The sequence below is a fragment of the Syngnathus typhle genome, linkage group LG6, assembly GCF_033458585.1.
Source record: "Syngnathus typhle isolate RoL2023-S1 ecotype Sweden linkage group LG6, RoL_Styp_1.0, whole genome shotgun sequence".
NCBI classification, from domain to species: domain Eukaryota; kingdom Metazoa; phylum Chordata; class Actinopteri; order Syngnathiformes; family Syngnathidae; genus Syngnathus; species Syngnathus typhle.
The window spans coordinates 905,005-921,318 of NC_083743.1; the positions used below are offsets into that span (position 1 = coordinate 905,005).

The following is a 16,314-nucleotide window of genomic DNA, read 5'->3' on the forward strand; positions in this document are numbered from 1 at the left end:
TTGTGACGATTCAATTCTGCTCGGAAAGGTGGCCTCGGGGCATCATTAGAATCTGTAGACTGCGTTACTTACTTGCACACTTGTGTATGAAGCTCATCGATGCTCGGAAAAGACGTTGTTGACACACCTGCCGGCTCGCCGGATAGCACGTTATCGCTGATAGCGCTTCTGTTCCGTGTACATGCGGCAGGTGACGGACATCCAGGCCCGGGCGGTGGAGGCGAGCTGGAGCGCACCCAAATCGGAGGACGATAGCAACCCCGTGGGGACCCTCAGCTATGAGGTGTCTGTCTCATTCAGCGGCAAGGACGGGAAGTACAACACCATGTACTGGTGAGTGACGTCAACGCATGACTCACAAAGTAATGTACGGCCTGAATATTACGCACTGCTTGAAGTCACTTCAAACAGCTTTTATACGGACCGTGCAAAATGTCCTTTACATTAATACACTAATTAGTTTTCCTTCCATTGCAGCGGTGAGGAACTAAGTGCAACTTTAGAGAACCTTCGACCAGCAACAGACTATGACGTCAGGTCAGCACTAACACGGCCCTTAAAGATGGCAGATGGATTTGGGCTAACCCGTGTTTGGGTGTGTGTGTGTGTCCCTCTCCCTTTCAGGGTCCAGGCCATGTGTAACTGTTTACAAGGAAGTCCGTCGGAGGCGGTGAGCTTCACCACGCTAAGCTGTGAGCCGGAACCTCCCAATGCCCCCAAGAAGGCCAGCGGGACCAAGAACTCTCTCGTACTCCAGTGGAAGGTACCTTTGTGAAATCCAAACGAGTGATGTCGAGCTCCAAATTCAGTCTTCTTGTGAAATTGCTATTATTGTATTTATGAAATGCAAATACACACGCTCCCTCAGTGTAGCTCAGGGGTGGGCAAACTTTTTGACTCGCGGGCCGAACTAGGTTCTAAATTTGGACCGGAGGGCCGGACAAGGAGCAGATGGACGTAGGCGTTGTGTGAAGTCATATAAGCGACCTGTAAAGGTCATTGCATAAAAGATCTTGGCCTTTAGTAGGTAGTAAAGCATGGATATTCCAAACAAGTTTTTTGAAAACAAATGCATTTATTAACAGCATTAAAAAAATAATAATTCACTAAAAAACTGCTATCAGTGATTCTCATAAAATACGACACTGTTATTATGAATAACAATCTCCATCACTTCAGTGCCTGCAGGTCAGATTAATGAAAGATGTTTATCTTATGAGATCACATCAAACGGCAAACATTCTGACCAAATATATCATCTTGAAGAATCGGTGAAAGCATACATCCAAATAAAGTAATCAAAACAGCAACACGGTGAGGGGTATCTGAAAATCAGAGCAGAGTTTTAACTCGCAAACACCTGGTAACAGAGGTGAGGAAACGGGAAACACCTCCTTAAAGTAAGCCTTAAGAACTTTACAGGTTAAGATTAGTCGCAAATAGGGGGTGCATCAATGTCCTTGAGCATCCTGCATTGTTTGAAAATGAGAATGGTCGCTAGTTTCAATCCCTGCTATGTGTACAAATCATATTCAAAATGCATTTTTTTACAATAAACTTGAGAGCCTCCCGTTCATTTTCAGTGGGAACAGTGTTGTTGGTCTCCCTTTTTTGCTAGTGCGTCATAGTCTGGAGTAAAATTTGTTGTGGCAATTCTTAGGCGAGATCCGAGGTGTTGGTCCGTTTACCTTGATCTGTGACGGGTTGATGTTGATGTGGCTGAACGTCACGTCGCGTACGTCGAGCCAAATTGTCCACTCTTTTTTAACATTCGGCACTCACTTCTTTTTTTCGGGCCACTCATTTTAATGGAAGGATTCCAGGGGAAGGTTTGTGGGTGGCTTTAGCGCAAAACTGCATCTGAAAGCTCAGCGCGCGAATTATAAGAATGCTGTCGTCAAAGCCCACGCTCTAAATTCGGGACTGATACGAATAGAGCGAGAGTGCGCCAAGTCCGTACTACTGAGTACGTACACGCACTTGTGAGTGTGCACCGAGCTTTCTGACACGGCTTCCGGTAGTAAATGCGCAGGCGAGCGCTTCGCCATCTACTGGGAAAACGCAGTCATTGCAGGCAAAATGGCCCAAAAAAAAAGGTTTAATAATACAATTTGTTCAGGGTTGGCGGGCCGGATTAAACGGTCCCGTGGGCCGGATGTGGCCCGCGGGCCGTAGTTTGCCCACCCCTGGTGTAGCTTGTTAAATGGGCCGCGCACAAGGCTGTCGACAATGTATATAGTTTATAGGAGGAAGTGAACAGCGTGGAGCAACAGCAGCCATCTTGCCCGGTTGTTGCGGCGGGGCCCCCCCCCCCCTCTTCCGTATCGTTCCTGTGTAATTAACGCTCTCATTTCGCCAGCGGGAAAAAGCAACGCTTGTAAAAAAAAAAGATGGCCTCCCGTGTGTGTGTGTGCGCGAGGCGTTGTTGCATGTGTGTCAAAGACTTTGATATGTGTGCGTTCACAAGTGTGCGGCTTTTACAGGCTTTGCAAAAACAACCATGCGCCATCAGCAACCCTTTGGTGGATTAAAAAAAAAGAAAAAACGTGCACACAGCTGGATGCATCTTGACTGCCTGACACACTGTTGTCCACACTGCATGTTTGTTTTATTCTTTTTCTTTCTTTCTTCTTTAGGCTCCATGTGACAACGGTTCAAAGGTCCACAACTATATTCTTCAATGGGATGAGGTAATCATGTTTTTGAATGAGCTGCTTCAAAGGCTTGGTTGGATCTTTTTGGACATTTTGTCCATTAATGTTGCCGTTGAGCTGCAGCCTGCTCACCTCCTGCTTGCTTATATTTTGCTGTGTAGGGAAAGGGCACCGGCGTCTATGAGCAGTGCTACTATGGACCTCAGAAGCAGTACAGAGTCAGCAAGCTTTCACCAGCCTCCAGATACTCCTTCCGTCTTGCGGCCAAAAATGACATGGGCGTCAGGTAGGGGTACATCCTTTATCAGCTCACAGCACCGCTGAGGCCAATTTTGTTTCCCGTGTGCGCTACCTGACCGTTCCCGCCTCCTTCCCGCCTTTCCCCTCGTTCTTTTTTCGCCCAGCGAGTTCAGCGACTCTGTGGAGCTTTTCACCTCGTGCAGCGTGCCATCGCCGCCCTTCCCTCCGGAGCTGGAGATGGCCGGCGTCACCTGGCTGTGTGTCAAGTGGCAGCGGCCCAGCAGCTCGCCCAAAGAGGACGACGTCTGCTACGTCCTGGAGATGGAGGAGGAAGGCTCGGTACGATGACGTTTTCGACAAGGCAGTCAGTTCTTGGCTATATTTAGCAAAGCTGTCAGGGGGGAGTATGTGTCTTCTGCTCTGCTAGGTGCGTGATCAAAAGCTAAATATTGTGTGATGATTGTTTGAGATCATAATTCGGTATAGTCACAATCCAAACTATTGATATAGGCAAGTAAAAAAAAAATCTCTTGACTCTGTCCACCATTCAAGCAATATATTTACCATGGTCACTAAAGTGAAGTTGTTTTGTTATAAATTCACATGACATTTACAGCTCGGAGCAGCCTCCTGGAACCACACACACACGAAGACAGCTCCTTCCCTCCTGTCGCACATCTCATATATTTTATCTAACTAACGGTCAATGTCGTCTTGAACGACTCTGCTGCTTCTGACGGCTGTCTTCTCCTGCTCCCCAGGGTTACGGTTTTCAGCCCAGCTACGACGGCGATGAGCTCTCCTGCATGGTCAGGAACCTCCACAGGAGCACCAAGTACAAGTTCCGGGTAAGGGGCAACTGTGCAACTCTGGTGATGCCTTATTGGAAGCGTGTGTGGGGGGAGAATGACTGAGAAAAGTGACAGTGTGTGGATTTTTTTTTCTTTTCTTTTCGTCTAAAACTCTAAGCCCTGGGCACGGAAGCTGCTGAGGCCCGCAGCATCTTTGTGAGTCATGACGGTTCTGCCATGACTCTCCATGGTTCTGCCTCAAGGGTAGCATCCTGCTGCTCATCACCAGCTTGTCAACGTGGTTTTTTTTTATTGGCGTCCCAGGAAGTGGAGTGCATTGTTGCGCTCCTTGTTAGCATAAGCGCGTCATTTCAGTTTAACGCTTTCTACTCACTCGGGCCGACTTGTTTGAATAACAAGTGCATGTTGTTATTCCTATGCTAAGCTATGTATGTTTGAGGCAAATGGTGAATGAATAGAAATATGTTTTGACATTAAGGAACTTGAAAATAAACCTTAGCTCTCCTCACAATATGCACAAAATAATCACCAATGGAAAATTGGATTAAAAATTCGAGCTTCCTTCCCAGAATCATCCAGCTGCCGGATGCTAAGCGGGATGAGACTCACTCAGCAGGATTAGCAGATTTGTGTCTTTGTCTTGACGCCCGGTTTCCCATCCTGCTGTCCTTTCCAGGTGGCAGCGTACAACTCTGAGGGCAAGAGTAACCCCAGCCCCGTGGTGGAGTTCATCACCAATCCAGACAAACCCAGCTATCCCTCCAAGCCTGTCATCAAGGGCAAAGTTCTGCCCAACAGCTTCAAGTTGGCCTGGGGTACAGCAAAGCTTTGCAAAACGCGGACCCGGTCGCACGACTTTCAGTTTTGTGCTTTTCTTTTAGAACCTCCAAAAGAAAATGGCGGCGCCGACATCACCAAGTACGTTGTGGAGATATCGGAGGGTTTAAGTGGTGAGTGAAATAAAAGCTGCATTTTTGTTTTGAGTCTGTTGCAGTCTAATTGAAATGTTCTATCTCTTCTGATGTATGCTCAGGTCTGTCGTGGGAGCTGGTCTATTCGGGCCCGGCCATGGAGCATGTGTGCGACGGCCTCAGGCCCGGCTGCTCCTACCAGGCGAGAGTGTACTGCATGAGCGAGGGGGGGCAGAGCCCGGTGAGTCATTCATAAACGCACGCATTTTCACTCTCACGGCTTTGCGCAACTGCTTTATTTGGTCCAAGGCACGGCAAGGAAAAGGCCTCGACGAGCAAGTTATTAGTTTTGGATGCTTGTAGCTTCCACTTAAAGGCAGGGTTATTTGAATCCGTCTGAAGCCGCCTGGCAGCTTTTTGTCAATACGTAAATGTGTACACTCGACTCTGGATATTCAGAGGAAGCCTGGAAACGCGCACTCGGTGTTTTACCAGCGATTGGTGGTCAGAGTGGAATCGAGTGCATTTCTGAGGCAAGGCCTAACAGGCAGCAGAAGGAATCAACAAATTGAAACACGATTTGATTTGATAGAAAATGACAGGAACGCATCGTCTGGATTAGCATTCAATCTATTTCAAAGGAACTAGCTTAATGAAAATGCCCATTCGTGTGGCCTGTTTTTGTTCCCCGTCAAGACCAGCGTCTGCTAATTGATCAACCCTCCCAGGATGTTTTTCCCTAATTAGTCTCCTCCGCAGATGCTGTTCGTTAATTTGTGCGTCGGCCGTTAGCGTGCGTGTGCATTTATTCATGAGTGGCCTCGCAAGCAAAGATGACTCACGGTGGCAAAGCGGGGTGACATCACGCTTACATGTTTGCCATTTTGTCTGGGTGGAAGTGGGGTGGAATTACATTTAAGAATCGTATTTGTTAGCTGAAGCCGCATTTGCTCCGAGAGTGCTGAAAAAGCTAGTTTGGCATTTTGAAGGTTCTTGTAATCAAATTCTTGATTATTTTCCTCCGCAAGCTGTCGGAGACCCTGCAGGTCCAGACTCCCCCAGTACCCCCGGGACCCTGCCAACCCCCGCGGCTGGTGGGCAAGCCCAAAGCGCGTGAAGTGCAACTACGCTGGGGTGAGTCATTTGCTGCCTTGGGGGGGGGGGGGGTATATTGTGCACTTTCTTCATAAATTGCATTCGGCTCTAGTAACGTTATTATGATCTTGTGGAGCGGAGCAGAGAGAAGGTAAAAGCGACTTTTACAGGTTTAATGGAAACTATCAAAGGTTTCAACCTTTTTCATGTTGACAAATGTGCCCAAGTGTTAACAGCATGCGCCAGGCGCTACGCTAGCTCCGCGCTCAGTGATCAATAGAAGTGAAGTGGAGAGTGACGCTTTTCATCGCCAAGATGTAATAGCATCGATGCAGCCCAAATGCTAGCCTATATCAAAGGTTGATTCATGGACTCATCAAGTCCAGACTGTAAAAGTGTGGACGAGATTCACTTGTTGCATAATAATAACTCCTGCAAAGGATTTGAAGGCTCTCTCAGGGAGGAATACGGGTTTTATTTTTTTCAAATCCACACTTTGGTTAGGTTTCAAATGGCACTTTGATGGCCGCCGCACTTCGACCCTGGAATTAGATGCTTTCCAATTAAAAAAAGATTTAAAAAAAACAGTTGTGCTCAAGTAAGTGTCATTTTTGCAGCGGTGCCGCCGATGGACGGCGGCAGCCCAGTGTCGTGCTACAGTGTGGAGCTGAGCGGGCCGCAGTCGGAGGAGAGCAGGGAGGTTTACCAGGGTCCCGAGCTGGACTGCTCGGTGGGAGGTTTGATGCCCGGCAGGACCTACGGCTTCAGGCTCAAGGCGGGAAACAAGGCGGGGGTGAGAAAAAAAAGCACACTCATACAAACAGGTTCATTCTTCTGTTAAATCAGATGTCTAATGATTCTTATTATTATTGATTGTCCAGTTTGGGCCGCTGTCCGAGCGCTATGACGTCACCACCGGCCCCGGAGCTCCCGAGCAGTGCAAGGCTCCTTCCATCACGTGCAAGTCATTCAGCTGTGTTGTCGTCAGCTGGGAGGTAAGGCGACACAAATCGGCTCAAACGTGTTTGTGGCGCTTGCGTCCGATATGATGACCGATGAATATCCTTTCCCCCCCCCTCCCAGGCCCCACCTTGCAATGGGGCTCCGGTGACCGACTTTCGTCTGGAGTGGGGAGCAGCGGAGGGCAGCATGCAGGTGTGCTACAGTGGCGCGGCGCTCAGCCACGAGATGAAGGGGCTCTTGCCTGCCACCAACTACTTCTGCAGAGTGCAGGTACGAGGGAGAGCACACACACACGTGACATTAAGTGGCTTCGACAAGACATTGAGAGCTCATCAGGTGTCCTGTCAAGTGCTTCCCTTAAGTGGTACCGCCATCCTGTGGACAAATGTGGTCTCGCATCTTCTCAGGCTTTGAATGTGGCAGGCTTGGGCCCTTTCAGCGAGGCGGTCTTGTGCTTGACCCCCTGCTCGGTCCCCGCTGCCGTCAGCAACATCTGCGCCATGAAGGAGTCTGACCTCATCAGGTTTGGCGCTCCTGAGGAGGTGGAAGAGGCGGAGGAGGTGGAGGAGGAAGAGGAAGATGAGGACGAATGCGTCCAGCCGCCGCCTCTGTACTCGCCTTCCACCTGTGTGGGGATCTGCTGGGAACCCCCCCGTGACCACGGCTCGGAGATCACATCCTACTTGATCGACCTTGGCGAACGCCAGCCCGTCTCGGTCGGCCCCGTCACGAAGCACGTCATCCAGCACCTGCAGCCCGACACCAGCTACAGGTGGGGGGCGCAGTTTGGCCGGGCCTGGAACAAATCAACTCGTAGAGAACCGTTTGTTATATTAGCATAATCATTTCTGAACCTGTACTTTTGATGTTTCAGGATCCGAATCCAGGCGCTTAACAGTTTGGGCGCAGGGCCCTTTAGTCACACCTTTAAGTTGAAGACCAAACCCTTGCCCCCCCAGCCGCCCCGCCTGGAGTGCACCGCCTTCAGTCACCACACTCTCAGGCTCAAGTGGGGCGACGGTCCGGGCAAAGCCGCCGCCTCAGACGCCCTCCAGTATCGGCTGCAGATGGGCGACAAGAGTGGCAGGTTTGAAGCGCTGCGGTCTTTCCTGTTTTCTTTTGGTTGGTTATTTTCACACCACGGGCACCCAAGCAGCCATCTTCATGCTCTTTGTGCACGTTGCAGATTTAGTTCCTTGTATGAAGGAACATGCCACACCCACAAAGTGCAGAGGCTAAATGAGTCTACCTCCTACGCGTTCCGCATCCAGGCCTTGAACGAGGCGGGCTCGGGGCCCTTCTCTGCTGTTTACTCCTTCACCACCCCGCGCTCCCCCCCGGCCCCGCTCAAAGGTAGGAGTTTGTCTCCCGTACTCTTCTTCCAAGCGTGTCGAATGCGACTTTTCCAAACTCGCTGAGCATCTGTTGCGTGTTTAGCCCCCAAGGTGGAGCGAGTGGATGACGGTTCGTGCGAGGTCAGCTGGGAGGCGCTGTCGCCCATGAAAGGCGACCCGATCGTCTACACTTTGCAGTTCATGATGGGAAACTCTGATTTCAAGCAGGTGCGCAGGATCCTCCTCGCATTCATCTCGCTCAATTGTCCATTATGCCAAGGCCGTTTTTCTCCGTGACGTTCGGCTAATGTCAGCGCGGCGCCCGATGAGATCAAATAAGCGCTAACTGGTCGTTTTTCCGGCCAGGCGTACAAAGGTGGCGCCACCTGCTTCACGGTGCAGCACCTCCACCCCAACAACGACTACCGCTTCCGCGTGTGCGCCATCCGCCAGTGCCAGGACGCGCTGGAGCTGAGCGGGCCCTACAGCCCCACCGTGACGCTCGCCGTGCAGCGGGGGGGCGACAACCTCGCCTCGGCATCCTCCCCCACTTCTTCCTCCTCCTCCTCCAGGTCCACTTCCTCCTCGACGTCCGGCCGGGCCGGCCGCAGCCTGACGGACGAGCAGTGCGCCTTCTTGCTGCTCATGGTGTTCGCCATCATCGCCATCCTCATCGCGTTTGTCATCCAGTACTTTGTCATCAAATGAGCGGCTGCCGCCAGGTCACCACGATTATTACAGCTTTATTCTTTTCTTCAGTTCTTTTAGGTTTTTTTTCCCCCTTTCTCTCCTTTGACACTTTCTCTTACTTTTGCTACCCCCTCTCAGAGTATGTACATTACTCCTCCAAAAATTAGGGCCGTTGGGTGAAATAACGAGATGAACGTAAAATACACCAAAACGTTACAAGTTACTTCAATTGAAGTTTTAAATTTCAAACTTGTCAGTACTGAAGTACATCTCAGTGTAGCTGACACTCTTCAGGTCTTAGAGGTCTTATATTCATTTTAAACTATCCAACAGTCTAATTTCTGTCGTACAAGTGGAAATTTTACCGGTTGTCAATTTTCAAAAGTAAAACTGAATTAAACAAGTGGGAATTCAGGAATGACCAAAGCTGAAATTAAGTTGAACTGTAAAAGTAACAGTGGTTGTCAGACTTTTTTTTTTTCTTCTTTATGCTCCTATTATCACCATCATGACAGACCTTATCAAGACTGCACCCAAAGAAATGTTTGGAAACAACGTGGTGAACGTTAAAGTTAAATACAACTGAACTGACAATCGCTGTTGTGCACTTTAGGCTCATCCTGGCATTTCACCCGCCAAAGCCAAATATCCCGGACTTCTTGCCAGTACTTCTTGTGTATAACCCTTATTTATATTTGCAGTCGTGTCCAGTATGAAGGTATTTTTTTGTAACTTTTTTTTTTTTTTTGCATAATATCTGCAGGACCTGCCTGCTGGCCTGGTGAGTTTGCACAGTGAGAGCTTGAGAACCACATGAATGGACGGATAACTAAGCCCCCCACCCCCAATATAATAATCTGTAGGAACATCATTTAGCACTTTTTCTTTCATGTGGGGAATGTTGAAGGATGCAAAAAACGTGAGCGGAGAAATCCTATTTTTGTACAGCGGCGGTGGTGGAGGAGGGTGACAAAAAATGGCATGGGCTTCAAACGTCAGTGAAAAATGTAAAGCAACCTAACAAATCCAACAATTTTTTACTCCCATGATGACGACGATGATGATGTAGCTTGGTTTTACAATCACACAACAGCTGCTTGAGTCCGGAAATCTTGTTCAGCACAAAAAAATAATGTCCGCTTCCCTTTTGTTGTTTCCTAGATCTTGTCTCTCTCTGTTTTGTTTTTTGGTGGGGAGGGTTTTTTTTTTTTTTGCAATATAACAAGAGTAAAACATAAATGTTGGCTGACTGCGTCCGGATCGGTATTTTACACCACAAATACACTTTTTAAAAAAAAGTCTTTGTCGCTGAAACAACTGAGCAAATGTAAGAAATATGAGACAAAAAATAATCATAAAAAATCTGTTGTTTCAGAGGCCTTAATTGGGGTTCAATCTTAATTTCATGTTGTTTTTCTTTGTTTTTTTATTTTTTTGCTACCGTTTATTTCGTCAGTAAAGAGAAGAAACACCGTATTAGTACGTGCGTGTTTTGTTGGCTTTGTTTTTGTTTTTACTTTTGGCTCGTCCAGGGTTTCGTGTGAAGTATATATATACATCTATTTTTTATATCATATGTGATAATATAAGAATGAAGAGAAAAACAATTTGCCACGCGCACGCCATCTGTCACATTACTATCATGACTTTTGTCTACTTGTTGAAGTCAAGTCATTTCAGACTTGTCTTCAATCCTTAAATGACAATTTAGAAATAAGATTCTCTCGGTACTTTGCAAAAATAATGTCTTGATTTGGTCCTCCAACATTGTCTCGCACTCGCTCTTTATCTTCGGATAGCAACGTGTGCTATTTAAATGTGACCTGTTCAGTTTGAAGAGATGAATACAAAAAAAAAAAGTGACCAAAACAAAGCCAGATATGCACAAAAATGAGAAATGTCATTTTAATCTTTGCAGTTATACCTCATATTCACCATGCATTCCAAAAATGGCGGTTTGTTATACGATACGTACTTAGCTAACAAGACATATCACTTTCCAAATGTTAATTATGTGGGCGGGGAAATGGAATGGAATCATAGAAATCTATTTCACGTGTATATGTATAGCCATGATATCTACAAAAAAATCCATGCACAATAAAAGATTTATTATTCTTAAATATGGCCTTTTTGTTTATTTAAATATCCAGTTTTCAAAGGTTTCTGCTAACTTTTCCCCCTCATTTTGCAGGAAAGGGAATTCAAGTTTGCAGCCATCTTGGAAAAAGTCGGCCCCAGTGTTCGGAGCGCAATCAAGGATTTGAAACTAAACCTTCATTTAGACAAGAATTAATCTCAAAGATAGTGTTTAGCATTTCACTCTTCATTTAAAGAACAAAAACAGATTCAGCCCCTGATATTACATATTGGTCTTTACAGTTTTCACCATTCTTTCGCAATTCAATGCAAAAGTAGGATAATACCATTTGAGCATTTATTCCGTATTCATCTAGAGCTCTGAATCGTGTCAAGTAGTGAGGAAAAAGCCTGACGAATAAGGTGATTTAGTATCGTACCCTCCCACATGTGCATGCTAACTTCCTCCCATTGTCATCATTCAATTAAGAGACGAGGGAGGAGGAGGAGCTGCTCTTCGCTCTTGTCGCCAGATCACACATATCGTTGTTTGTCGCCGGCCCTCAGGTGGAGATCCTCTCTTCCATTTTCCAGGTAAAGCATGCATTTCTTGTTATTAATTGGATTGGAAAAGGCGGAATTGCTGGCACTGATGGATCTTGTGTGAACATGTACCTAATCTAGTGTCCTGTTTTGCTAAGGTTGTAATGTTCCTTAATGTTGTGGACAGTGGATGCTTTTATTCCGATATGTCATTATTAATTGTCCTTTTATTATTTATTTTTTGTAATTATTTGAATATCAGCATTTTTTTTAATCCATTTATTGATTGGGTTTTTATTTGGATGCTTATAGTATTCATGATTACATTTGTTTATGTGTATATATTTTTTATTTATATTTTTAAATACTAGAATGAGAGCATTTTATTTAATTGCTTTATGGTTCTAGTATTTGTTGATTGTATTTTATTATTATTATTATGATTATTTTGTGTTATATTTCAGATTGATTCAGATTCATTCTTTTTTGCTTGCTGAGCGTTGAATGCTATTTTTGAAATATTTCTTCCAGCATATCAGTGAAGTGACGATGCCCTGGACCAGACCCCAAATGGAGCTCCAGTCTCCCGAGGCGGCCGACCCTCCCGGCGGCGGAAGCGGCGTCTACGACCATCACTACGAGGGCTCCCTGTTCCCCACCTCCACGCTGATCCCCGTGACGGTGATGTGCGTGGCCATCTTGGTGGTGGGCGTGGCGGGCAACACCATGACCATCCTCATCATCCAGCACTTCAAGGACATGAAAACCACCACCAACCTGTACCTGTCCAGCATGGCCATCTCCGACCTGCTCATCTTCCTGTGCCTGCCCTTTGACCTCTACCGCCTGTGGAAGTACGTCCCGTGGCTGTTCGGCGAGGCCGTGTGCTTGCTCTACCACTACATTTTCGAGGGCTGCACCTCGGCCACCATTTTGCACATCGCCGCCTTGAGCGTGGAGCGCTACCTGGCCATCAGCTTCCCGCTTCGCACCAAGGTCTTAGTGACCAAACGCCGCGTCCACTACATCATCGCCGCCCTGTGGGGCTTCGCCCTGGCCTCGTCTACGCCCACCCTCTTCCTGGTGGGCGTGGAGTACGACAACGTGACGGGGACACGCGGCGGCCAGTGCAAGCACACGGACGCCGCCATCCATTCGGGCCGGCTGCACATCATGCTGTGGGTGTCCACCGGCTACTTCCTGTGCCCCATGTTCTGCCTCGTCTTCCTCTACGGCTCCATCGGCTTCAAGCTGTGCAGGAGCCGGGCCGACGTGAGGGGGCCCGGCGCGCTCGCCAGAGAACGTTCGCACAGGCAGACCGTCAAGATCCTTGGTGAGTGGACAGACTTTTTGTGTCTGAGCTATTGGAAGAGAAAATTCCTATGCTTGGGTTCGGGTACCAAGTTCAGTTCCAAATTAGGCTCTCAGGCATGGTAAGGTTTTGGTTCATCAATTATTCCAAATTAGGGATTCAAATAATTTGGGTGTCAAAATAGGGTTCCAAGTTGCGGGTTGCTTGCTCTTGTTGGTCCCCACAAGTAATTTGTCAAGCTTTGTCTCCCTGCTTTCACTTAGTGTTGTCCTGTCACACTGAACGATGTGCGTGTGCACGCTAATTGTTCTCTGTAAAAGCAGCGTGACGGCATTTATATACGTTTCCAATATTGTTTTGTTCTTCTCAAGTTGTCATCCTCTCGTGTGAGAATATTCATGGCGCCCAATCGGCCACGAGGCGTCCAATTGGATCGTCCCGGATGAATGATCATTAATCAGCACTAACGACGCTTTTCACTCTGGTCTAATCTGCCGGCACTCGTTTTGCTCGCGTAACGGCCCCATGGCAGTAAATCTCTTTCAAGGAAGCTTTGCAGCTTGTACAAATCGTTTCACATGTCCGGGTGGCAAAAAATATTTCAGTTGAGGTAATACAAACCAATTAAATCGATTCAGTGGGCCCACTAGGTAACAAGACCTCCTAATACTGTGGCATTTTCTGTGTTTGCGCCCCCTAGTGGTGGTGGTCTTGGCCTTCATCATCTGCTGGCTTCCCTACCACATCGGGCGCAACCTGTTTGCCCAGGTGGACAACTACGACACAGCCATCCTGAGCCAGAACTTCAACATGGCTTCCATGGTGCTGTGCTACCTGAGCGCCTCTATCAACCCGGTGGTCTACAACCTGATGTCGCGCAAGTACCGCTCGGCCGCCAAACGCCTCTTTCTCCTACACTGGCGGCCCGACCCTCCGCTGGACCACCACCGCGCTCGCCAGAGCCAGCTGAGCACCGCCGACCCCGCGGAGAGCCTGACCGGGTCCACCGGCCAACGTCTCTGCCTCTCCGTCATTGAGCGTTGAAGATATCGTCGGAAAGCCCGCACCACAAGGTTTGCTGCTTAACATAGGACAAAAATACGAAAGCTGAATGCAGAACTGACATGGCGACATTTAATATGGCGCCCCCGACATTGGCGATTTATTTACGTTTACATAAGTAACAGGATAGCGTTGAGTTTAAACCACTTGTATCTCAGATCATCTCTTCCCTTTAAAATCAATTAAAAGACTAATGACGTACTTAAATCGAATTAAAAAGAACACCTTATAAGATACTGTCTGTTGAGATGTCCGGATTTCTCTCAACTCATCAGTACGGCACTGATATTAGCAATTTTTTTTCTGAGGATAAACGTTATACGACTGCGAGTACTGTTAATGTCTTTCTACGTGTGTCGCTGCGCTGTATGTTGCTTAAAGGTTGATCATGCAGCAATGTTGACGCTGATTAGCATTAGCATTAAATTAGCAGACTGAGCGGCTAAGCCGTGTGGTTGTTATGAATACAGAGTGTAATTCTCTTGATTTTAGGTTTAGTATTAAAGTGAAGCTCAGCTGGCAATGCCAACAAACTGCTTTAAAATTTCTTTAAGATTTGTTGACTGTTTGCCACACTGCCGCTTATTGTAAAGTGACTTGTCTTAAGTCTGTTCACACAAGTCAAATAAAGTCAGTCGAACGACAACTCGTATCTTGAGAAAAACGTGTAAATTGAGTCACTTATGCCTCAAGGCGGTATCATAATTTAAAATCTTAAAAAAAAAATCTAGTAAAAACATGTTTAGATGGTTAGAAATATACAGTGTCGTTTTTGTGATGTGTCTAATAATTGTAAACCATTTTATTGTCATTGTACTGAAAATTTTGATTAGATGTGGGAATGCTAAATTGGGATGAATAATAACAATGTGTACTTGAACACTAATGTAAGATTTAGAACATGCATCGTAACACAACACAACAATTTAGGTCCAAATCTGATCAATACAAAGTTGATTGGCCATTAAAATCAGGGGAAAAACAGCTAGCCAAATGTAAATACAGCAAAAAAAATGTAGATTACCGAGTGAGTAGGTCAAATATAATACTTCAAAGCCATCCATGGCGTGATATATAAAATGTGCAATGTTTACCAATTAGCTTACCGTGTTGATGGATCAACTTAATGCTACGCTGCACTTAACGATTGACTTTGCTTTTCCATTTGAAAGATTAATGTTACCTTCAGAAGCTTTAACATGATTTCAGTGTGTTGAGGGTGAATTTATACATGCTATTTTGTCGTCATTGGCTAATGTTCATGGCAGCTGCATTTACAATATTTGCAATATGACATAGAAATGATGGGTGACAATGTGATAATGTTGTGATAGGTTTGCTTTAGAATAAATCAGATCAAAGATAAGTGTGTTTGTTTGCATGTTTTGTCTGTTGTGTTATTATAGTCAATACAAGTTAAACCCCCCTCCAAAAATTAAATTAAAAATTAAAATGGCTTACAATCAAAGAGAAGAAACTAACCAATTATTACAATGATAAAACAAATAAAAGCTAGCTAGAGGACCCCAAAAATCGAATCCCTATCAAATAAAGCTTCTTGTGTAAGTCAAGTGTGTGTGTGTGTGTGCCAGTGCCAGCTGAGCCCTGAGGTCCTTGTGGGCCCGCCACGTAAGCGTCTGGACTGGCACATAATGTGACACGGTGATTACATTACCGGGGACCTGACTCCCATCCGCATCACCATATTCAAAGTAATGGCCCCTCTAAGTGCATTTGGGCAAGAGTTAAATGATGGCAGCTTGTCAGCGAAGGACTAGCTCCATGCCAGCCAGTCCTCCAGCACCATTTTGGCGAAGGAAGCACATTTGCTCTTGTGCCTGAAAAGTGTCAAAATCAATGTGAAATACAGTAGCAGTGGTTCTCAAATTTAAAGTATCACATAAAATAGTAGTTAGGCCAAGTGTTCATCAAAAAGGAGCCTGAGGCTTATTCCGAAAGATTGTCAGTAACTTTTTGCAGAGTTATCCAGACAAATTATTTAAATGATTACTTCACACATAAGTTATCTTAAGAAATGACACAAAGATTTGAAGTTACTTCCAAGTTAAATACAACTGAACCGTACTCAACATTTTGCTTTGTATGATTAGAATTGTAACCTCAAGAATTGAAAAGCAAACATTTTTGAAATGGTATATGCTGAATTCCACCTTCGCAATTATTCTTTAATACACCGCTAGAGGGAGCCAGCGTCCTTGTAGTTACTCGCCCCATTTTCCACATTGTCTCATTGTCAACATGTTATGACGTACAACAACACTAACAACATCAAATGTTATTTTCAGGCGATGTAAATGTGGTGTGCGTACGTGTATGTGTTCTTTGCATGAACAGGAAGTGGGTCGCTTCTTTGGGACGCTGGACGCGTGTGGCCCTTGCACAAAATCGCTCACAATATGATCTTATTTGTCACAAGTGGCTCTTTTTTGATTGACTTTTCGTGGTGCTTGTCACCTCAGATTGCTGTATGGCTAAGGCAAAAAAGAATAAACACTGAAATTCATCAGCATCATTTTAATTCAATCAAACGACTAAATTACTGGCGTGGTTGGAATATCACTCAAAAAGAACTAAATTTATCTGTATTTTGTAGGTGAA

The 16,314-nt window shown here is 46.1% G+C and overlaps 2 protein-coding genes across 5 annotated transcripts in view; both read left to right on the plus strand.

Annotated features, from left to right (window-relative positions):
- Window positions 1–10,822, plus strand: part of LOC133156115 (fibronectin type-III domain-containing protein 3A-like) — a 28,038-nt gene extending 17,216 nt beyond the window's left edge. For all 4 annotated transcript variants that reach the window (XM_061281895.1, XM_061281898.1, XM_061281897.1 and 1 more), the window contains 19 exons: window positions 191–333; window positions 478–537; window positions 625–763; window positions 2,637–2,690; window positions 2,816–2,940; window positions 3,059–3,233; window positions 3,656–3,742; window positions 4,383–4,521; window positions 4,588–4,656; window positions 4,740–4,858; window positions 5,646–5,751; window positions 6,330–6,505; window positions 6,594–6,707; window positions 6,796–6,945; window positions 7,083–7,447; window positions 7,550–7,762; window positions 7,862–8,028; window positions 8,113–8,237; window positions 8,376–10,822. In XM_061281895.1, coding sequence (XP_061137879.1) covers window positions 191–333; window positions 478–537; window positions 625–763; window positions 2,637–2,690; window positions 2,816–2,940; window positions 3,059–3,233; window positions 3,656–3,742; window positions 4,383–4,521; window positions 4,588–4,656; window positions 4,740–4,858; window positions 5,646–5,751; window positions 6,330–6,505; window positions 6,594–6,707; window positions 6,796–6,945; window positions 7,083–7,447; window positions 7,550–7,762; window positions 7,862–8,028; window positions 8,113–8,237; window positions 8,376–8,717 — 2,868 coding nt within the window. In that variant the 3' untranslated portion in view covers window positions 8,718–10,822. The remainder of the gene's footprint in view (window positions 1–190; window positions 334–477; window positions 538–624; window positions 764–2,636; window positions 2,691–2,815; window positions 2,941–3,058; window positions 3,234–3,655; window positions 3,743–4,382; window positions 4,522–4,587; window positions 4,657–4,739; window positions 4,859–5,645; window positions 5,752–6,329; window positions 6,506–6,593; window positions 6,708–6,795; window positions 6,946–7,082; window positions 7,448–7,549; window positions 7,763–7,861; window positions 8,029–8,112; window positions 8,238–8,375) is intronic.
- Window positions 10,823–11,870: 1,048 nt separating this feature from the next.
- On the plus strand, window positions 11,871–15,061 carry LOC133156119 (growth hormone secretagogue receptor type 1-like). Its single transcript, XM_061281903.1, has 2 exons — window positions 11,871–12,654; window positions 13,334–15,061. The coding sequence occupies exons 1-2, from the start codon at window positions 11,871–11,873 to the stop codon at window positions 13,675–13,677; spliced, it is 1,128 nt and encodes a 375-aa protein (XP_061137887.1). The 3' UTR covers window positions 13,678–15,061.
- Window positions 15,062–16,314: the final 1,253 nt, after the last annotated feature.

Excerpts from the sequence above, each read along its gene's own strand:
- LOC133156119 (XM_061281903.1), top strand. The coding sequence starts at position 11,871 with ATGCCCTGGACCAGACCCCAAATGGAGCTCCAGTCTCCCGAGGCGGCC. Across the intron at positions 12,655-13,333 it reads GCAGACCGTCAAGATCCTTG|TGGTGGTGGTCTTGGCCTTC; the intron begins GTGAGTGGACAG and ends TGCGCCCCCTAG.